We start from the raw sequence: 23,902 nt of genomic DNA, 5'->3' as shown, positions 1-23,902 counted from the left end.
CTCGTGCTCAGCAGCCCAACACCATAGCCACTGAGCAACTACGGCGGGTTCCAGGTTAAGCCAAAATTACTCTACTAAAAAGTCCTTGTTATCACAACATGGCACAATAGTCTGCTAAAATGTCGTTTTGGAGCACGATAGCGCAACTTGGTGTAATTGGTGCAGCTCATAGAGTTTCATATTAGTATAACTAGAGGGAAATCTGGCGCTGCGATCGTTCAACCATCATGGGAATGATGGTAAGTACAGGTTACGGGTCGACATTCTGTTGACTGGCGAACTAGTCTACAAGTATTTTTTGGCAGTTTTGGTTTCGTTCCAAGCACAATTGCTATGACCTGCAGTGGGACAGTGCAACGCAAAGCTCTCTGCCTATCTTCTGTTGCTTGAAATGGCAATAGCGCGCTGGGCCAGCGGCTGGGACGATGTTCGTGTCACGGTGTGGTGTCGAAGCCCTGACGAGGAAGCGACGGCATCGTACACTTTGAAAGAACATGTTTTGACCGTTTGGACCTTGGTTTGTAGCGTTACGTGCTTTATGAAACTTCAGAATACGAAAAAGAAGGTACTACTGATACAAGACGTAGACAGTTGTACTTCTAGTGGCTTGACTATCAAATTTTATTGAGGGCTTCATTATGCATTGCTCGTTTATGTGCTCATTGAAATGCGTGTTTGAGGACTTTGAGAACACAAACTTACTCGTGGTAGGAAAGGTTGCTGCTTCCTGGCTGTAGCCTAGTGTCGCAAAATGGATAAGTGCAAAGCCACGCCATAACGCTTCGGAAGTGGTACGTCAATATAATATATAATGAAGCATACGCGTAGGAGGCCACAAGCGTCCTAGTAACACTGCAGCAGATGTGCTTAAAAGTACTTCAAGACGTTCAGCAATCATGACAGCCGACGCAGCCTTTCGAAAGTGTGTGTGAAGTGCTTTTTAAAGAGAAATGGAAGAGATAAGTGCAGTGCCGTAACTGTCTCTCACAGGAGGACACCTCAACAGCCTTTCGAAAGAGCGAGCGAGTTCGCAAGTACCTGTCGTCTGCGAGAAAAGTCTCGCGTTTGCAGCGAGCAGGCGTCGTAGCAGACGACACTTGTAGCATTCCTCTCAATACCAAAGTCATACAAAGTTTATGTAACGTAGATATTGCAGAAATAAAAATAGATTTTATGCGATAATACCTAAGTATAGCTTCGTTTACTGCCCCGCAAGCAAATGCCACTAGTCCAATGACCGAAGTCAATCCGAAGCCTGTACTTCCCATCATTCCATGCATCATTCCCCATAAGGCTTCCTACAAAAATTTTTGTAGGAAACTCTATGTCATTCCCATGTAGAAGCGCTATTCTCGACACGCATGGCGGCTGCACGGCCGCCATTATCCGCCATGTTTACTCTCAGATTGGCTGTCGAGAGGTCACTAGCTTTGAAATTTGTGCCGGGAAGCGGAGGTTTTTATTTATTTATTTATTTATTTATTTATCACAATACCCACAGCGCCCGTAGACATTACAGCGGGGGGAGAAGGAAACAAAGAACCAATAAATAAAGCAGGCAAAACAAAACATACCCGGAATGCTTTCATACTCGCACATACACACCAAAACACAAAAACACTATCTTACTTCAGTGGACGTATAGAGTTTGAAAATACATCATTTGATATAGAATCATTGCAAAATGAAGTTTTGCAAAATACAATTTTGCGTTTTCATCAAGATGACAAAACGTGACGTCGAGCTGAAAATGTTATGGACTAATACATTTATTTGGTCCTTGGCAGCTATATTGCGACGTTAGCGCTTCAAAAAGAATGTGAGCGGTAGCGTACAGAAGCCAGTGCAATGCATGTGCGATTTCGCCAATATGTGGTGGCGATCCAAGATATGCGCCATGCCAGTTTGCTGATTGGCTGAAGGAATATCCCGTGAGGAGCGTGACAGGAAGGGCTGTTTCGTAAACGTCATTTTGACGATGCGTGACGTTGCGCTGGGCCGCCATTGCCGAGATTTACCGCCATAATTTTTGGTGCGACGAGCTACGCGAATTATGCTAATGAGCAGCCATATGCAATGGCAGCCGAGAGGAATGTGTATTGCCACATTTTCCCCGTCGTTTGGCGCCATGAAAATTTGTACATAACGCGTGCTCATAGTATTTGCATCGCTCTCGGCTGGTGGTGGCATTTGTGTTTAGGGCCATCATTTCTTTTTTTTTTTAAGAATGCGTTTATTTGGTTGAACATAGCAAACTTTCGGCAATGTTGTCCACTTTTCACTGCTGCATTTGTATTGCAATCAAGATCAATGCCTTTTCGCACAATCAACAGTTATGACAACGGCGTCTTTATAATTTATAAAAAGAAATGTATGCAAGGCGGCGCCTTGAGGTTTCCTCCCATAACAGTCAAGGGGAAGAGAAATGCAGCCATAATGAAGCACAGAGCGCTATGGGGATACAATAGGTACGAGGTCCTCCGAGGTATGTGGAAAGGGGTAATGGTTCCAGGACTTACTTTTGGAAATGCGGTTATTTGCTTTAAATCAGGGGTACAATCAGGACTCGACGGGAACCAAAGGTCAGTGGGTCGCCTCGCATTGGGCGCTCACGGGAAGACTACAAATGAAGCTGTGCAAGGGGATATGGGCTGGACTAGTTTTGAAGTGAGGGAAGCTCGCAGTAAAATTGAGTACGAAGAACGGCTCAGGAATATGGAGGAAAGCAAATGGGCTGGGAGAGTGTTCAGGTATCTGTACAGGCAAAACATTGATTCACAGTGGAGGAAAAGAACTAGGAAGCTTACCAGCAAGTATGCGGCCTGTGGGGTGGGCAACACAGCAGCAAAGAAGGTCAAGCGGAAAGTCAGAGAGGCTGAATTAATCTCATGGGTGGCGGCAATGGAAAAGAAACCTGCCATGAGTAACTACTTAAGGGGAAAAAACGAAATTAGGAAAGAAACCATTTATGATAACTCAAAGGGAAGCTCATTACTTTTCGAAGCGAGATCGGGATGCCTTAGAACACGCACCTATAAAGCGAGATATAAGAAGGAAGAAGAAGCATGTGCTTGCTGCGGTAAAGCTAGGGAAACGACGCAGCATATTTTATTAGAATGTGAAGACGTCTATCCAGCGGTCGATTTAGGCGCCACTGGCCTCCTTGAAGCCCTTGGGTTCAGCGGGAGCAGTGGTAAAGCAAACAGGTCCGCAATAGACATCAGTAAGAGGCGATTGGAGGATTGGTGGAAGTAGGGAAACGACAAAGGACGGAGACGTACAAAAGCACAGTTCGCAATAGGGTATCAGAAAATTTGGACGTGGTAGTTCATAGTGTTTTTTTTTTTCATTGGTTAACCTAGGTAGGATATTAGGCAGCATAGTAGCAAGAGCTTGGTGGCGCAAGCCACCGCCCCGTTCCAAAGGGGACGCTCATAACATCCATCCATCCATCCATAAGGTCCCTCTATATCCTCCCACGGTGCGAGTAACCAGCGAAGTGAACAAGAGATGGCAGGGCCGGCACTTGCGTCGCGCTAGTGGATATCTCTGGCGCCCGCAACGCTATCGGTAATATTCGGCCGTTCCTCAGCCAGCCGAGTCGGGCTGAGTCACTTGTGTTTCACGAGATAGCGATAACGTGGCCTAGAACATACGCGCAACACCTCTGGTAGGTCGCGTATGTTGTCTCAAGGTAGAAAACAAGCGCATTGGCGCCAACGTACGATGACTCATTCCATTTCCCGGGGACGCGCATCCTAGCTATTCAAGCAGACGACAAAAGCGAGAAGCGTTTTCGACGGAAAAATTATGCACTTTGAGCTAGCTGCTTTATTTTTACTGTGGAGGAAAACTGTTTTGCCTTAGCGAGAACTTTACGTTCAGCGCCTTCATTTCATTTTCTTAGACAAAACGACAAGTTGGCGTCACGTTACGAAAGCAAAATGGGGCCATCAGCGCCATCTTATTCGCGTCGCGTCTACGTCACGCACCGAAGAAATTGGCGGAATGTTTAGAATAGCGCCCTAGGTTAAGGCAATGCTAATGAGAGCCCCCGTAGACACTAGTGCCACATTTCCCTCTATTAGAGTATTTATTTAGAAACTCTATGGTGCAGCTGTTCTACTACTGCAATGTATTTTGTTGCGTCCATAGTCTTGATGGCCTTGACTTCACCCAATCTCGCCTGATGCCTTCTGCAGAATTGATGGTGCCAGAGAAAGATACTTCAGCCACACCACCAAACAGGCATTTGCGCTGATTCAGTGTGACCTTGCATCTAGCAAAACAGGATATTGGCAAGTGTAACCTAGGACTAGTATGTCATCAAATATGTTCATGACCCCTTCCTGCCTTTTCGAGATTGTGGCCATCTGCCTCTGGAAATATTTAGGGGCACTACCAGTCAAATGGGGATACTATGAAAGTTGTCAGTTCCTGCTAGTCAGTCCTGCTAGGCAGACAGTTTCGCCTGGTGGCCACCAGTTCCGGGAATACTGCTGTGTTTTCAAGCAGGCACATGACAAGCTCAACTGAGGGAAGGATGCAGCGTTCTCATAGCATCTCTTGGTTCAGCCATATCAAATCTACACAGATACAGTAGTCTCCTGGTGATGTGGAGAGAAGTACAGTGTTGGCCTGTCAATGTGACAAGCCATGCCCTCAAGCTTGTCCATTCCAGGATTTCATGACCAGGATCTCACAAGGTACATTGAGAGTGTATGACAGGGTGTCCAATTTCAGGTGAATCTGGTATTTTTCCTTGATGATGCCAAGTCTACAAACAAGTCTGGCGTGAAGTGGTGTCTCAGGGGTTTTTACTCTACCCAAATATCTCACAACACTGAGGACAGACAGTCCCAGAAGAGGCACAGACAGGGATTAAACGACACAGAGCCACTGGGAGGCTCATCTTCCATTGCCAAGGAAGACGTCCCAAGTAGGAGAAAAGTAAATGCAGTGGTTGGCCTTCGAGTTCTTTAAAGAGTGTACTCAACCTTCAAGAGCTTGACTGGAAGCATGGGGAGGCCACTCGGGACAGCCAGCACCACTACTTTGCAGTCCACCTCAAAATTTGTAGCACAATTTTCCACATTGACTTCCAAGAATATTGCTTTGGTTGGTGTCTAGACAATGTGCAGCTGGACAGCACCAACCCAACGCTTTCATGAGCTTCTACGAAGTGCCCCTTCCTTCAAAAGTTGCAGAGCAAGTTGGACGCAAGGCACTGAGTTGGCAGACGAGGCAAAGTGGCCACAGAGCTTACATGCTGGCAGCACTATTGCATTCTGAAGTGGGCACAGCTTTGCGGTAATGGGGTAGTAGTCAGTGCAGAGTAAGTGTAGACTCATGTGCCTGCGCCTATGCTTCTTTGAGTGTCAGCTTCACATTCCTAGCAGGGCTGGGAGACAGGTGTGATGAAGACTAACAATGAAGCTGTCGCATACTAGCCACTGTTCTAACCTCAGGTGGGTGCAGCACTTTAAAAGCCAGCACAACTCAGCGTAGCACACATTAACAGTTATGTCGGACTGCTGGACATACCTTTTCAAGTACAACTCGCAGAGCTTGTTCAGGTGCACAAAGTGCTCGGTGAAATGAGCAAACATGTTGTATAAAGTGAGAGATGTAGCATTGGGCAAGAACATGTAAAGAACTCAGCACATTTCGGGGCCCACACATACAGGAGCAAGTGCACCTGCATGTCCCCACTCTTTATTTCATGCACCAATATATATATATACACGTTCAAAGAAGACAGAGAGCCCCTTGTTAGTGGCAACCTGAAACTGAAAACTTGGGTTTGGAGGCCTTTTCAGGAGCACACAGTGCAGTCCCAGTTGCAGTTCCAGTTGCACGTGCAGATGCCGTTCAAAAGATGGCAATTTGCCCATTTCCTTCTTGGCATATTGCCACCTAGGCAAGGTGCACAGACGCCAGCCATACGCCTTAAGACGGACCCTCAGCAGCAGTCTTCCCTTGTGGATGCCACCATACTCACTTACGTGGTTTACTCAGGTTGCGGGCATCTTTTATTTGTTTGTTTTTCTTGTGCGCCATACATTAATGGCAACAAATCACCGGCTTTGTGAAGCCTGCCGCATATACAAGCTTAAGATGGTTGCTGCTGCTGCCAGTGCATCAGGGCCCCAGCACTGCGACTGCCTTTAAGGCCAGGCAGCAGCAAAAGTGCCTGAACAATTGCCTCTTGCATTGCCGGTTCTGCATAGATACAGCAACAAAATACACATTGTAGGAAGTCTGATACATGTAGCAGTAGATAGCTCAACGAAACACTATCTGACAAAGGGCTATCACTGGCAAAATTCAAAGCAAACACTCATCAAAAAGAAAAAAGTAAGTAAACTGTTAATTCTATACACTTGCTCATGCCTACTCCTAGCTCCGAATGATTGTGAACAGTCGAAGCCAAGTCTAAAGGATGTGCAAATATAGAGAGAGAGTGCATAAATTCTTGGCACACTCTGTGGAGATTATGGTGCACTCCATCATTTATGTGTGGGTCCTGTGTTTGTGCCCCTGGTGCTTCCCATGGCACTCCGCACTGGGAATTTGTACAACGCTGGGTGCCTCCCCAGGCAAATGAGCCTGGCCTTCGTTAACTTAGGCAATGCCGTGTTTCTTGCAGCGCAGCACTCGGTGCCCTTTGGAAGCTGGGCACGCATACATCGGTGCGCTAGACTACACGACAGTAATGGCTGGCATGGTGGTCAGGTACTGCTGTGAGTATAGAAGGCCCCACAACTGCCACATGTGCCTTTTAAAGTATCACCTGTGGAAATAACTTTAATTGAAGACAAGCTGTCAAGGAGCTTTATGTATGTTTTTGTGCGTGAACTTATGCTAGCATTGGCTCACCAAATAATGGACAACAAAGGCAGTCACTATTTTCAATGTGTGGCAGTAGTACAGGTCATGATCGTCAACTCAATGATCGTCAGCTCAAACACATACAGTGGAACCCTGATTATACACCATTGAGAGGACCATACAAAACCGTTGTATAATCAAGGCGTCATATAATCACAAAAACTAAGAATACAGGCAGTGACCCTTGGTCTTGCCCAAAAAAACAAGTACAGACTGCCTGAATAAGCCCGCAGCACTAACCTGCACTGCTCCAGGGAAGGTAGATTAAATTATTTTTTTGAGAAATGACAACCAAGCATTTAATTGGAGTAGATGTGGATGAATCTTTACTCTCACCTTTAAAAAAAAATCAGTGATCTTTTTCCAGATGTTTGCCCAGTCACGATGCACCATTTTCCTCTCGAGAGCTGCAACATCTGGCAACAAGTCTCCAACATCGTCGCATACACAAACAAACTGCCAAATGTTGTCGACGCTGCGCAACACATCCGCGAAAGTTGGAACAGACACATAAGTTGGAACGAACGGACAATTTGGAAACAAGTTCTCTACACTCACTGTATCGTCAAGGCCCGAAATGGAGACAGCTTTCCTTGGGCAATATTTTTGGGGGATCCCTTTTTAGTTTCACAATTTCGTGTGACTCGGTACCGAAAGGATACTTGATCAGTGTTTTTGGCACTGACTGTGCCAAGCTCGTTATCAGTGCCAAGAGCACTATCAGCCATATACTTCGAAGAGTTCGGTGCCGGGACAAGCCGAGTGTTGCGAAAGCGAATCCATCTCCGTAAGTGATTGCACAAGATCATGTCACCTTTCAGCTCGTTTGAGATTAAGTACTTATTAAGAGGCTACACAACCGTTTTATTCGGAGACAGTACCAGGCCATTATGAAGTCCACAGAGCCCTTCCGACCAGCCTCGCATCATTTAAAGAAGGCCACCGATTGGCCCTGCCATCCGTGAATCATTTACATTGAGCCACACAGCCACGGCAGAACTTCCCTCCTTCTCGACCATCAAAATTGCTCATCTCTTGAAGTGGGCATCGTATCAAACGTACTACATCTCCATAACATCACGATTAAGTGGAGTCGATGCACGAAATGCCACAAGGTTATGGTGGCTAAAGGAGTAGCTGTGCCGACTGACCTATCTGCAGTTCATCCTCTCTCTGCATCATGATGCACAAGTGGCACTGCACTCGGCACAACGGTTCTCAGTGGCGCATGTCGTCTGGAACTTGTGGCAGACAGCGCCCAATAAATAAAGCACACAGAGTGAAAAACTGTCACCTGTAGCCTTCAGTCTGTACAATGAGGAGATACAGGTCTCTGTTATTGCATATCTTCAAGTTTCCAATATATGCTGAAGCTTCTATGATGAAGAATATCGCTAAGTATGGACAGCTGGGCTAGTTGGTTATGATTAGCATTGTGAAACATAGTTCCAGCGCACAATTGAACGAGGACGAGGAGAGAAAGACAACACGAACGCCGAACGCCGTGTTGTCTTTCTCTCCTCGTCCTTGTTCAATTGTGCGCTGGAACTATATTTCACAATACTACGATGAAGAAGTGGGAGGCATGGTTAGCAAAGCTCATCTCCAATGGCGAATAATTGGAGTCCACACCAACTAGTGGCTGTATTTCTGCTTCAGAGAAGATCAACAAGCTTACTCATTTCTCTGCTCTGAACTATAAATCCCCAGGGCCTAAAGCAGCATTGTTCTCAGCACCGACAAGAGCAGCAGTGGGCACCACTTGTGGGCAAATGGCACTTTTAGGTACAGTTCTTCAAGTGCTATTTCGACCATGTTGTCGAGGAAGAAAAGTTTACCAGAGATGCAATAAGTCTGGTGCTTCTGCTCATCTCTATGACATGATTCCCTTGAAAATAAGGGTGAACATTATTTGGGATGTGAGCATACAACGTGGTTATGGCCACAAACCCTCAGAAAGATATTACAGTCGATGCATGCATTTCATTCATTTATTTTCACCTTAAGGGCCTGGAGGCATTACATAAGGCAGAGCTTTAATCCTTGTGACAAATGTTAGAACCAATGTAAAGAGCAGTAAATCATAATCGAAGATCAGAGCAACAAGGTGCAAATGAACCCTATGCAAATTACAATGTCAAGATTTCTGCCTTGCGGAGCTTTTCATCGGGCGCGTGTTGCATCATGCTCAGTCACTGGATCTGCAAATGGAAGGTTCCACAGCTGCCCCATTTTATTTGAGCAAAATTTGTTTTTAGCATCAAGGTCAATATAGTTCAATTGGAAACGTGTGATTTCTGTGCTAGGAACCGACGGCTGCACCCCATAACTCTGCAGGAAAGGCAAGTTCACTTGTTGCTTAAATATACGAAATATTGCCTGCTACAGCGTGAATGGTTGTAGGGATATATTACTAAGCATTAGGAACGGTGAACAACAACAAGACTTAATTACACAAAAGCTGTAAATACAGAACAAAATGCAACTTGCGCCAAATGGCATTCTTACCCGCCATGATGGCTTGGTGGTTATTACTGTTTTGCTGATGAAGAGGTCATGGATTCGTTTATGTGCCATGGCGGCAGCATTTTGATTGGGTCAGAACAAAAATGCCTGTGTACTTAGCTTTAGACCCACGTTAACAACTCTCAGTTGGAGCAAGAAGTATTCCGGAATGAAATGTCCCACTGCAGCATCTCTCATAGCTAGCCCGTGTGCTTCTGGACATTAAAACTTATTTTATTCAAGTATACTTGGCTGCACCAAATGTACGAAGAAACTACCCACTGGTTCACAGCCTAAAGCTCCAAAATAACTCCGCACTCGTTCAAAACCACTAAAGCTGTAGCGTGAGGTTCTTGAATAGAAGCTAAATAGTTCCAGCACTTCGTGTTTTCTGACACTAGCACAATTGCCCATACAGCTTTCCTTGCACTTTACAAAATGATATTTGAAGCATACATCATAGCTGAAACCAGCGGCAGCGATATCCTCAAACAGGCATTCTGTCTTCCCTTTTCAAACACACGTCAAACATCCTCTTCATTGCGTATGGATGACAACGCACGCAGGAGAACTGTTCTGATGACTGCAGCACCATTTTTGCGTCATGATGCGGAGAAGTGGTGAACTACGCTCGATCAGCACACCTACTCCTCTAGCCACCATAACAGGGTACTGCAGCACCGTAACCGTAAGACAAGTCCAGCAAAAATGGTGTCGATTCCAACAAAAAAACAAGTTTTGACTTCGGTCGACTTCTCTATGGATTGGATCAAGGCATAAAGGTACAGGTTGCCAACATTAAAAACCGTGGAATTTAGGTGGGACATTTGTTTTAAAATGGTGAACTTTGCCATTATTCGAATGTAACAAGAGAGCTGAGTTCAAGCAATGAAAATTATGAAAAGAGCTCGCGTTACAATCAAGTAAGCACGGCATTGCAGACCCATTATCAGCCAGTTGCAATGTGCTCACATGCCGCCCAACATGAGCTTAGGGTTTTCTTTTTTCTCAGATGGTACCAAAGAGGCATCACATCTGGTGGGATCGGCATAGCATTGCTTTGTATTATCGAGGTTTTTAATACATTACTACTAAGGTGGTTTTGCCAGGACCAAACCAATTCGTCATAAAATGTGAATCACTGCATGAGCGGGGGACGTATAATCCAAGTTCCACTGTTTGCTGGCAAACATGATCCTCCACACCCTGTAAAACCACAACATTTAGCTCTTTACATTTGCTGCCTATAGTTAAGAGGACCATCAACACTGAATCCATGTACCCCAACTCGCCAACTCAGTGCGGTGCAGTTCCTATCAGCCAGAGCCAGTAATGTGATCGAGCATGTGCTGGGGGTAGGGAGCCTTGGGTGAGTGCACGCTAAAAGTGATCAAGCACATGGCAGGGGAGGAGGGGCAATTAAGCACGCCTGCTCCTCTAGCCTGGCTGTGACTATGCAGGGCTGTAAATCGCAACTGAGCGCATATCTATCTTGGAGCTAATCTGCAAGGGTTGAGCGAGCCAAGATGGCTGCTGGCTTGATGTATGCTGTCTTTCCTTGCGTTTAGTGCTGGAGGTCGTGCAATCTCTAATTTCGGAGAAGCTTTGATCCGAGAGGCAGGGAAGCGCGTCTGCTCCCTTCAGCCTGCGCTCATCATGCTAGCGTTGTCGCAGCAAGTGTTTGCAGTCATAGAGTGAGATCCATGCATGTTTGTCTTTCTGTTCACGACACCATGCTTGATAATTTAGTTACTAAGGAACTCTACTGCAATTTATATGGCTGGTAAAACTATGAACCTTGATGCAGTTTCCTAACTGTGGTATCAAATGCTTCTCCTTTTGGTCAAAAGTGTGACTTTCTTATAGAATCAATTCTAGAAAGGATACATAATGGCTGCTGAAATTTCATATGCCGTATCAGATTGGGCTCGATTTCTCAGACATGACACACGCATGCAATATTGCAACTTCAAACAAACATAGTGGCCGTGGACAACAGGTTGCCACCCGTTGCCTCACTTTCAAGTGATTTTAAAGTAAAGCTAATTATTCTCGGCTTCCGACAGGTTTCGATGCTGCATTGTTCGAACTGTGTGGAGATTGGTCCGCTGATAGCGTCTTTTCACTATGGGTGACATTATCAGCCACCACGGCAGAGGACACGAAAGCTTCGCAGGCTTCGTTTCCTACCAGCTACGTGAAGATAATGTCAACACGGCATGAAACCATATCTTTGGTCGCCAACTCTCAAACTCTAAAATTTTCTTTCTCACTGAAATTCTTTATTTTTTTCTTCTGATTGCACAATAATTGTGAAATTTTTACGGCCTCTTCAGTGTAAGAAAAGTGCACTGGCAAATACTTATTTGCATAAAAAGTCTCACTTCAGCGCAACAAAATTTTGATTTAACAATGTGCTTATTTTATGGACTTCACTATATTGAGGTTTAACTATATTTCCATGAAGCTTCAATTCAGTTGGTGCTGCACAGAGGTTGTGGTTGGCTGAGCCTTTCGCTGCACTGCATGGAGTTGGTGGGACGGATTATAGTATGTTAAAACTACAACTCTTGAAGTATTTGTTTTATACCAAGAAATGACTCTGTTGCAGAATAAATCCCTCCAGAACGCCACACAGTTCTTTCACAACTCAAAACAATAGGGAATATGTGAGAAAAAAAAAGCAGTGAAAGAAACAGGATCGAGTCAGCAGTACGTAAATGCAGTACTGCAAATACTTGCAACTAGTGGGGATGTGGGCGTAGTGAGCTGTGCTTGTCAGTGATTTTGTAGTAATTTCTTTGCCGATGCTATATATATATATATATATATATATATATATATATATATATATATATATATATATATATATATATATATATATATATATATATATATATATATATATATATATATATTCTTTTCAAGCTTTCAAGTGGTCAAAGTGAGCTTCGCCCATGTTATCAATGGGATAAGCCGACCGTGAATGGTGAGTGATAAGAATAGCATAGAACCGAGCAGAAGGAATCCCTAGAAAATCTAAGTCCTGGTCACATGAATAGTTATGCTCTCCAAGCGCTACTGCTTGCTTACAGTCAGGATGCCACATTCCAGCAAATTGCACCAACAGAGCAGTATGAAGAGGCTTCTTCTATGTGATAATGTAATAAAACTTTTCCAACCACATTTTTACAAAATAAAACAGCTGTGCGCTCCACTCGGTGTCAATCCCGTCCATTCTCTGCCGCTGTCTTGAAAGCAGAGCAGTACAGGTTGTGACCTTCACTATGCAAGAAGCAGTCCTGAACTACCAACAATGTAAAAGCAATTGAGAGAATATTGGCAAATGCTCACTGTCTACAATGTAATGCATATTTCCCTGGATTCTATAGTAGCAGCATTGGTCTAGTGCTTAGCAGGTACACTGTGATGCCACCAATAATGTCCTATGGTTAAATCATTTGCTCACTTTCAAGAGTTCTTTCTCAAAGCTCTTAAAATGCTTAAAAGTATTTGCTCTCAGTATTCTTTCACAGTTTTAAATGTTGTGGGGTAGATTAAATGCTCCAAGACTGAAACAGGAGGCACCTGGGGGGGTATTCTGCAAGTCCACCTAGACGACTGTCCAATTCGGCCACTGCTCATTGGCTAGGGCCGCCCGTCTCCTCCTCTCTCATACAGCTGCATCCAATTAGCAGTGGCCAAAACGGACAGTCCACTAGATGGACTCTTACAAAATAGACCCCCCCCCCCAGTGACAATTTTTCTGTAGCATGCCAATTATGGGCTGTTGCTACTTGGTGCAGCTTGCATTCCTATTGTGTTCATCCAGCTAATTAGGATGTCTTACACTGTGCTACATCATTCAGGTCAAATGATGGAGCATAGTGTAACACTCATTTGAGTCGAATTAAATAAGATGCAGAAAAAACACCAAAACACACCATTTAATTCATTTGGCAGTATTTGTGCAATTATAGCAGGCCCTTGAATGAAATGCGCAGCCACTTTTTATGAGTCCAAAGTAGAAAACTAATGCAGAAATTACATTAAAGCTCTTATACACAGGAGAAATCTAACACGTTCCCGATTTTTTTAACAAGAAAAATGGACAAAGGTCAAATACATGTTGCACAATGGCAGCCTATTTTCCAAAAGTGCCGCATGTCTTTTCCTTCTTTTTTTTTAAGTCAGCTTCGCCGCAATACATCCTTGCTAGGCGGTAAAGCACACAAACTCTGTGAAGGCAGTTTTGGGTCTGTATCCGATTGCACTGCACTGGCAATTTTTGGCCCAATTTTCGCGGAAAAGAATGATGCACATTAGAGTTGGGTAACAACCATAACCAGACATTGTTAGCTCCGGTTAAAGGTTGACAAGGTTTAGTGCTGCACTTGAACACAGTGCTGGGCTGCATCAAAGCTGGCAGAATGCTAAGAAACCCATTCTCAGTGTGTGCAATGGGGCTGGTTGGTTCATCTTCAGAATAAAAACAGGAACAGCGCAACACAGGACGAGCGAGTCCTGTGTTGCGCTGTTCCTGTTTTTATTCTAAAAAACCCGTTGTGTTTCTTGGCACAGGTTAGTGAGCACTTATACTGCTTTTGCAGTTATGATCACTTTATGATGCGAAGAAATAGTAATGGGACTATGGAGCGGGGGGGGGAGGGGGGCATGCATTCTCTTCGGGAATTCTTTCGATAAATTAAGAATGTCGGATGTCCTAGATGTAGAGTCCATTTTTTGTAAAGCTTGTCACCAAAACATTAAGTACATTATTGGAGTGGTGTACAGACTGCCTTCCCCTGACCCCACTGCTATTCTAGAATTGAAGAACTATATGAACATGCACGTAAAACAAGTTGACCGGATTACTACTGCAATAGCAGTTATATGGACACTCCAGGCGCATTTCTGTCATCACCGTCGGCATCATCGTCACCGTTATGTTCCGTATAAAGTCCAAAGGTGATAACATTGTCACCACGTGCCGTATGCTGTATGTGTGATTGAAAGCATGCAAGGGTGAGCTGGCGATGGCAGCTCAATCTCGCAGGTTAGTGAGCAAGGGAGGAAAGCGGGGAGGAAGTGCTGTGTTCCATCGCGCACAAGGCACCGAGGGGAGGGGTCCCTACTCCTGTGGCTGCTGCGTATGGACATGCGGGCCCTACCTCGAAAGCGATCAGCAATGGGGACAGACAGCGCTGAGTGCCAATAGCTTAGTGTGCGCTAGGGTCTTGCCGCTTAGTCCATGATGAAGCGAAAGGCAGCATGAAGGTCAATTTGCTCGCTGCTTCTGCCGCACTTCCTCACTCCAGTGTTTTGACAGAGTTTCCACGGTCATCTAGTGAGACGTGTTCATGTCTGCTTGTGTGTGCATGACACCATGCTTTTTCATTTAGTTGGTAAGCCAATATGCACAAGTTTACATCTCAGAGAAATCTACCATGCTTACTTCGTACAGCTGTCTACTAATTTGCTATCGTAATCGATGTTTTGCCTTACGGGCAACACTGTGACATTGTTTTATTCGGGGGCATCAATGTACCGAGAGTCGACTGGCAACCATTGTCAATTAAGAACCAAAATGGCCAGCCCAGGGATGCAATTGCTGATCTGGTGTTTGCGTTTGATCTATCACAAATTGTAGACGATTTTACTCAAACACAGGGTGATGTCGGATCGATACTTGATTTATTTCTTATCAGTGGTATTCCTGTTTCCAATGCACATTATGACATTCTTCCCAGTATTTCTGATCACAAAATAATATTACTAACGCTCTCTGGCATGTTCATAGATAAAAATCGAGGCGTTCGCATTTTGCAAACTTTTCTAGGGCATATATTTCAATAATTGATATGCTGTCTTTTAGTTTTGACGCCTTTTCAAGTTCCACTGCTGACGTAAACTTTTTTTGGGGTTGCTTTAAAGGCATTGTTAGCAAATGTGTCGATCGTTTTGTCCCCATCATCGCAAGAAAATAAAAATGTAAGAATTGTTGGATATTTCGATCCACACTGCCGCTAAGAAGAAAACTTAAAAGATTAAAAAAGAAAAGATGCTCATTGAAAGATAGTAAGCTGAAACACAAAAGATCTACTTTATCCATGCAAGTCCAGAGTCAAGTTGTGCCCAACAGACAGCATTACTATGGTGTATCCCTACCTAACATCATTTCCACTTCCCCAGGAGAATTTTGGCGGGCGATTGTTCCTTCACCACATGGCTGGGACATTTTTGATGTCAACGGCTGTACAACACAATACTGTTCAAAAATAGGCAGTGCTTTTAATGATCAATTCCAATCTGTTTTCACTAGGAATGACAACAGACTACCAAATTTTGCATCCAGTTTGCGAGCTATATCTCACGTTATCATTAGCAAACAAGGCATACTTAATATGCTCCTAAAATTTGATGTCAAGAAGGCATGGGGCCTCGCTAACATCCCTAGTGAATATGCAGAATGCAGAATATGCAGAATGTAGAAATATGCAGAATGCATAGCAAAATACTTTTTCATCCTCTTTTCAATGTCATTGCAGGAAGGTCAAGTCCAAAATGACTGGAAAGTAGCAAAGGTGAAAACACTTCACAAAAGTGGAACAAAACACTGTGTTAAAAGCTATTGTCCCATTTCATTAATTTCGACCACTTGTATACTGATGGAGCATATAATGCATAAGTATATTTTGGAGCTTTTTTAAAGAGCATGACTTTTTCGCCAAACATCAACACAGGTTCCGCAGGAGTTTTTCTACACAAATGCAATTAATTGAAATAATTCATGACTTTGGGACTTCCATAAACAATGGCAATCAAACTGGCACAAATTTTCTCGATTTCTGCAAAGCGTTCAAAACAGTCTTACAAAAAAAAATGATTTACAAATTAAACTGCATACTTAAAACTAGTATCCTGGATGTCAGAATATATTCTTGAGCGGAAACAATTTGTTTCCTTTCACGAGCACAATTCGGCTAAGGTTTCAGTGCATTCAGGCATCCCATAAGGCTCGGTTAGGCCACTGTTCTTTCTTATATTCATAAACGATATCACTGATGACTAACTGTCAAAATTAGGCTATATGTCAATGACTGCATGCTGTACACTGAGGTTACAGATGTATCTGATCAACTATTCTTACAGCAATAAATGGTGCGATAAATGGCAAGTATCCTTAAATCTTGAAAAAGCAGTACAAATCAGAATTACAAGAAAGTTCCTCTGCTCTATCAGCACAACATCAACAACTTGTTTCTGGCAAAAGTGACAGAATATAAATACTTAGGACTTCGGTTAACAGGGGACCTTAGGTGGAATAAACACATTGTTCATGTTACAGCAAACATACATTGCAAGCTATTCTTTCTTCATACAGCACTTAAACTTCTACTCCAACAACTCCTCTCCTTGCATATAAATCTGTTACTTTACCCATATTATAAGAAGCCAACAAACAAAGACATCAAGGGCAACACAGGGGAAATTACTTGTACTGACTAACTGAAATAAACAAATTATAAATTAATGGAATTGAAATCATTTTTCATCCACTTTCAATTTCATTAATTTATAATTTGTTCATTTCGATTAGTCAGTACAATTTCCCCAGTGTTGCCCTTGGTGTCATTGTTTGTTGGCTTCTTTTGATACAATTAATAAAAATTGGGCCCCTCGGTTAACCCCCTTTTTTTCTCGTTCATTACTTTACCCACGTTAGACTACGCAGTTTTATTTTGAACCCATACACCATAACTAATATTGAAAGGCTGGAAATAATTCAAAAGATAACCGTTCACTTTGTTTGCCATTGTTATGACCACACATCAGTAAGCAAGCTAATAACAAGGGCAAATTTACACGCTTTGTCTAAAAGAAATCGTTCCTCATGTCTACAATTCTTATATCAGGCATTAACATGTCATTTTAAGACAGACATGTCTTTTGTTATTCCTTTTCCTAAAGTTGCAGCCTGAGACAATGGCACAACTGAACATTAACACAATGGCACACAATTGACACATTGACTGACAATGGAACAACTGAACACCTTACCCAACTCGTGATAATTGCTTTACATACCTTTTTTTTCCAAGAACTGTAACGCATTGGAATTCACTAACAAACCGGCAAGTACTGCAACCTTCTTTGTCTATGTTCATGTTGAGTTTCCAGATATGACTTGGGCCTATATTCTTTTGTTGTCATCTTATTTATTGGATCAATTTTTATGCATTTGTAATGTTGAGTTGCATATGTCATGTAATGTCAGGCTGTCTTCATGCTGTTCATATTTACCTAATACAGTCGAACCCCGTTATAAGAGGCACGAATAGAACATACAATCGGGTATAATTGACACTATTCACCCACATGGTTGGCCGCCCTATCTCTCCCATTAATTGGACCTCTTTTGTAAGAGACACAGGATATAGAAGACAATCGGCTGTAAAGGACAAGTTGTCTGTGAATACTGGTCAATAATCTCGTTTGTAACAGACATTTTAACTTTACATGCAGTGCCGTCGGCCACTGATTGCAGTTACATCCACAGTGGAAGCAAAAGGAAGTGACAGACGTGCGCATAGTGGATCAGTCAGCAAAAAAACAATGATTAATGGCCCCTGCAATGGGAATGCTTCACAGAGAAGCACTTCAAGCTTAACGCCAAGGGCACGAGCACAACCGCACGTGTGGGCACTTGAGCGAGCTAAGAATCAGCAGAAAGCGAGACAATAACCAAGTCAAAACAAAAACAAGCCTGTTGTGGTTAGAGATGACGACAGTCCAAGCTACAAATCTCAAAGGCTATGCTTCTAGAACTTGTTTATTTTACTGTTCATTTTCACCATTCGTGCATCCCTGTATATATTCTATTCAGTTTCATTATGCTTAGTTTCAGTTTTGCTTGGGCTTTGCCGGGCAAGCTCGCAGGGGACCCGATGAACCCTGTCCACAGTGTATAGTCAAATCGCCATCGCCCTACTGTTCCAATTTTCTTTCTCCATGTGCTGTTGTCTTTACTCACCGTGGTTACCCGGCTGTCAGTATGGCAGACAGCTCCGTCAAGCGCTGTACTTTCCTGATTGTCGCAAAAAAGTTGGACATCATTGTGGATATAAAGTGTGTAATGAAGCAAGCGGACGCCGCTAGGAAATTTGGGTTGTCTAGAAAGACGACCGGCAGGATTTGGACCAGACAATAGAAGCTGTTAAAAGAAGCTCCAACCAGAGCAAGCAGATCAAAACTGCGTAAGTCATCCCATCCTGCCTTAGAAGTGCTTCTTCTGTGTATACAGGATGCACAAAGCAAGAACATACTGCTCAGCAGACCTTTGGTTCAAGCCAGAGCCAGGCAGCTTGCGTTTGGCTTTGGCATAGAGTTTTAAGCCAGTCAAGGATGGTTTGAGCGCTTCAAGCGTAGGCATGGAATAAGCTACAAAGCTGCTTGTGGCGAAAGCAAAGCTGCCCACGAAAATGCCGTAAGGCAGTGGAAAGACGAGACATTGCCAACATTGCCAATAGGAAGGAAAGCTTGCGACGTCTTCGACCTGGATGAGTCGGCAATATTTTTCAAAATGCTCCCTGGAAGAACATTTGCCCTTGCTAATCAGGATTGCAGTGGAGGCAAAAAGACCAAAGATAGTATGTCCTGTACTAACACGAACAGAACTGAAAAACAAAAAGTTCTTATCATTGGCAAGTCCAAAAACCTATGCTGCCTAAAGACTTACTCTATGAATGTCGAGTACACTGCAAACAAGGCCTCGTGGATGACAGCTGAGATGTGAACAAATGTCTGTGTAGATTTGATCAGAAGATGGCATTGAAAAGCAGAAAAATTTTCATGTTTTTAGACAGCTGTTCGGCACACATGAAAACTCTGCCATTGAAAGCTGAGCTGAGCTATTGCACATTCTTGCTACAGCCTCTGGATCAAGGGGTCATAATAGCTGTTAAAGCAAAGTACAGAGGAGGGCTGGTTCAACGGCTGCTTTTTGATATGCTGCAGAAGCGAGAAACAACAATCAACTTGAGGACAGCAGCTGAAATGCTAACTGGCTCCTGGAACAACATTAAGAAGAGCACTGTGAGAGGGTGCTTCCGTAAACAGGGTTTTAATCTGCAGTAAGAAGATACACACGAGGACATTGCAGAAGAAGACTTTGATTACGTGAATGGAGGAGCCAGAATCTTGGCCCATCATTCAGAGTAAATTTAATGAGTCTGGCACATTTCAGGGCTTTGTTGAAGCGGATGACAATCTTGCTGCTACAGAAGACCTCTGTGATGAGAACATAATGAGGATGGTGCAGGAAAATGAGAAAAGTGAAGACAGTGCTACAGATGTGTCTGACAATGAAAGTGATTGTGCAGCATCAATAACTTCTGAAGGGAAGTCATGACAGTACTTGGCTGAGTTCATCACCACATGCAGCTTTGGACCAGTGACCATGAAGGAATGCTTGACCTTGTCACCAAGCTGGAAGAAGCTGTGCTGAAGAACACTGTCAATACAGCCATGAAGCAAACCAAGCTTGAGAACCATTTCACCAGTAACGTAGCGTAACAACAAATGTCAAATAGTAAACCTTTTTCAACAGGTTTTAGCCTTCTTTTGTGCTTGTTTTAAATGTATGGTGCCAATATCGAAATAAGGGCTGGTTAGAAAATGAGAACTTGGTACCCTGCTATAAGAGACCTCTCATATAAGAAGCAAACAGCTCCCCGGTACGTGTCTCTTATAAAGGGGTTCAATTGCAGTATGTTCAGTCTACAAAAGTTGTACATATTATATTTTTTGACAAAGTGTGACATGTTTGCATTAGTTGTATATATTTTTGGGAAGATCTTGTACCTGCTGATTCCTACCCTTCTAAAATCCCAAACAGGGATTGTAGTATTCATAAATAAATAAACAAGTAAATAAATAAAATTTCTCAGACTGTGTTCTAACTATACCCAGGTCCAACTAACACAGACGTGAGTACACAGCTGTGCCAAAATTTCTGGCACCTTTAAAAGCTTTTACACACCATGCGATGCCTGTAATGACATCAAACAAGCGCCACTATGCTGCCTGTAAGGAACCACGCCAGTAAAATTACATCACTTTCAGGCTTGAGCACTGCTATTGTTCTGCACTTATTTAATGGTTTGAGAAAAGACAAAGGCATGCACTGTGAATGTTATATTTCATGACATTTGTTTGTGGGCTGCCATACTCAAAATTCCGAGGAATATTTAGTCAAGAACAGAAGACCTAGTATGAGCAACTTCAGTGATTGAATAGCCTAGCAACATAACTAGCATATACAGCATGGATAAGCATACAGCATACATATACCTAAATACATGTAGATCTCCACGTTGATGCCAACACTGACGCTGCCGATGACGGCAAAAATTCAGTTGGAGTGTCCCTATAATTGCTATTGCAACAAAACTAACATATTACTTGGCCTAGAATTTTGTTATTGGGAGATCATAGTGAAATCAATTATTTATGGTGCAAGTCCCATACTACGTAGCACATGATGCAGGATGGTGCAGAAGGTTGGATAAATGTGCAAGGCTAAGAGAGTGACACCCCCGTTAATTCAATTAGTTAAATCTGTATAAGTGTTCTCTTTTACTGCAATGCCATAGTATGCAGCAAGTTGTTTTGAACAGTGGAGCCAAGTAAGCCCTCTCACCTCCATGGCAGAGAAAGCTTTCCAGCCGACTGAGCAGGTTCTCCAGCTTGATGGCTGCTTTCTCATAATGCTTCCACAGCGACCCTGCAACACCAGTGGTGGCATTAGCACATGCTAACATAAAGGTTTTGAAAAGTGCTGCAATGCAGCAGGCCAAGCCCCACCAACTCCAAAATGAAAATCAGCTCAGTGGCTACAAGGCCAAGGTGCACCTTGTTGCAGTGCTCCTCTTTTCTGGCCTCATGTAACCAGCAGCTACAACAGGATAAACTTAAAGAAGGGAATTGCGCTAAAAAAGACACGGACGAGTAAGGACATGGACGGGCGCATAAAGCCAGGAACGGTATCATCACCATGAGGCCTAATGCCCACAATACAAAAGGCTACAAAAAAGCACCTTCGGGAATTAGAGCTATAGGAAAAAATAAGTATAGGGCAATAACAGGTGCTGCATAGATTTGTAATACTTTGGAAAAACTGCTTAGTCAGTCAGCTCCCCTCAATAGCTGATTGTTACGGCTTGGGAGTGCGTGCGATAATAGGGACAGACCTTGGGTGTGTACTGGTAACTACAGCCACCTCGGCAGCGATGCGTCAGCTTTTGAACTTGTCCATTGCAGCTGTGTTCTGCCGACAAAATGTTGTTTCAGAGGCTCCACAGAATCACCATCTCGGTTGAGGCTTTCTTTTTGACTGCTAGGGCAACTTGTTACTATAGTTAGACAACCTAGTTCTAGCAGAACGTTTTTGATTAAGCGTGAGTTGTGTGATAGAATAAACATTGCAAATTGCAGTGCACAGGCTACTAACAAACTTGCTGAGAACAATGTGATGTGATGGTTAGTTGCTGGCCTGTGATGAAAGCTACACACAGCAGCAAAATGCATGTCTATTTGAATAAGACACATGTTGCACCATCACTGCCACATGGTGAAGTTGTGAAGTACTCAATGTTCTGCTGAAGTTTTCTGCATATTCTCCTAACAGGTTGTAGACACTTGCTGTTTTGCACAAAATGAAAAAATTTCACTTTCTGTGCAGATTTCATGCAAAATGCAAGCAAGGGTAATGCATTTCTTCACTAAATACAGAAATGTGGATTTAGTGAACATTTGTTTGTTTCTTCCTTGGTCCATTTGATAACGTTACATTTGGATGTAGCAAATAGGGAGCCCCCACTGACACGGTTAAATATTAAAGTCTGAATTACCGTAAAAACAGGAATACAAGTCGATGACTGGTTTTGAGATGTAGAGAATTGAAAAAAAGAAGATTCTTCAATGCAGTTAACTACAGAACAGACTCCATTCAATCAATAGACTCATTCATCATCAGAGACAAACAGCTAACAATAACTGCTAGAATTCTTGTTATGCTGGGAGAATGCCAGCAAACTTGAGAGTAGGAAAAATCAAGAGGCAGACATAGACAAAGAGACAGGAAGGTGGCTGGACTAACAACTAACAACAAGAGTTGTTAGTCCAGCCACCTTCCTGTCTCTTTGTCTATGTCTGCCTCTTGATTTTTCCTACTCTCAAGTTTGCTGGCATTCTCCTAGCATAACCATGTACCAACTAGCCCAACAAGCCACTCTCATGAGCTAGAATTCTTGTCCAGGAATGGCCGCGAGTCACGTGTGACATCTCACAGCAGATCATCTGTGATGTCCAAGGAATTTCTTATGCAGGACTAGGCATCAGGCAATGAGCGGCACGCACTGTGTGCTCAAGATCCACGTTAGCTATCTCTGCAGCTGACTACAGGTGCCCTCGCGTGTCTGCCCGTCCTTCATTCATTTTGATGGTCTAGCTTCTGTCAATAACAGCTTCAGGTTTTTCGCTCCGTGTTAAGAGCCTGCAGTGGTCAACGAGACCTCCCAACCACACTGCTGATTTGCCCCATGGGTAGTCAGCCTCTTGCATGATACTCACATATAGATTCCACCACAATGTCACGTTTGGTATGAACACTGTAGCGGTCGCAGAATGACATCTTAAATGAAGTTTAACAGTTTCACCCACCGTGGTTTCTCCATTTCACTTTCGCTTTTGTGAGAACCAAACGGTAAAGTACCACCATGCTCCAGTTTACTTCCACGTACCACAGCATCATTTTCGAATGCAGCTCTAAAATAAAGCTGAGACCTCCTAATTTTGCACCCCGAGACAGCAGTAACACATTAGCACACTATTACTGAAGTTCATGCATCGCAATGACAACAACAAAAAATGTTGACCCTTTCTCCGTTTGATGATGATGATCACTGTTGCCTTTCCCTTTGTATTGAGCAATCTACGAGAAGTTAAAACGTAGATGGTTTCAACATCTACGAGATGGTTTCACCATCGTATAGCCTCTAAATTATTAATATTTGCCAAAAGAGAAAGACAGACAATAACAAAGACTTCTTTTTATTGGCATTCTTGCCCATTCTCTCAAGCATTCGGCTGTTTCCGAGTGTGCCACCAGTGTTCAAGTCTCCATCTCATAGCCTCAAAGGCTCTCCAGTCAGGCCACTCGGCATGTTTGCAAAAGCCCAACACCAGTGCCAGTGCATTAATTTTGTCTGGCTAGAGCACAACATTCAGCTGAAGATATGTGCACTCCAGGACAATGTGGTATATAGCAATGTTGCAGTAGAGGCAGGTTGTACTCATGTCCACTGTGTATTTCGCCTGCAAATGGCAAATTCGGAGTATACCACCATGGGCTTCGCACAGGAGACCACTTTCCTTGACGTTATCGTGAAGGCGCTCCTTTTCGATGCCCTGTTTGAAAGAGCAGTACACTGGGCCTCTTCGATTA

General features: G+C 43.4%; 1 protein-coding gene and 1 long non-coding RNA gene across 10 annotated transcripts in view; one reads left to right on the top strand and one right to left on the bottom strand.

The window, feature by feature from the left end:
• Positions 1 to 23,902, top strand: part of LOC139054485 (uncharacterized) — a 119,655-nt gene that overhangs the window by 16,295 nt on the left and 79,458 nt on the right. The window lies entirely within an intron of this gene.
• Positions 5,650 to 23,902, bottom strand: part of LOC135907227 (mediator of DNA damage checkpoint protein 1-like) — a 154,502-nt gene continuing 136,249 nt past the window's right edge. For 7 of the 9 annotated variants that reach the window (XM_070531498.1, XM_070531496.1, XM_070531504.1 and 4 more), the window contains 2 exons: positions 21,098 to 21,181; positions 5,650 to 6,222 (listed from right to left, as the gene is read on the bottom strand). In XM_070531498.1, the coding sequence (XP_070387599.1) occupies positions 6,113 to 6,222; positions 21,098 to 21,181 (194 nt within the window). In that variant the 3' untranslated portion in view covers positions 5,650 to 6,112. Of the gene's footprint in view, positions 6,223 to 15,141; positions 15,965 to 19,556; positions 19,910 to 21,097; positions 21,182 to 23,902 lie in introns of those variants that run through there. The other 2 variants (XM_070531500.1, XM_070531497.1) reach the window with 2 other exon arrangements.

This window comes from Dermacentor albipictus, chromosome 1 (assembly GCF_038994185.2).
Source record: "Dermacentor albipictus isolate Rhodes 1998 colony chromosome 1, USDA_Dalb.pri_finalv2, whole genome shotgun sequence".
NCBI lineage: Eukaryota > Metazoa > Arthropoda > Arachnida > Ixodida > Ixodidae > Dermacentor > Dermacentor albipictus.
The sequence above is the reverse complement of the archived record's forward strand: the minus strand, read 5'-3'. Positions and strand labels throughout refer to the sequence as shown.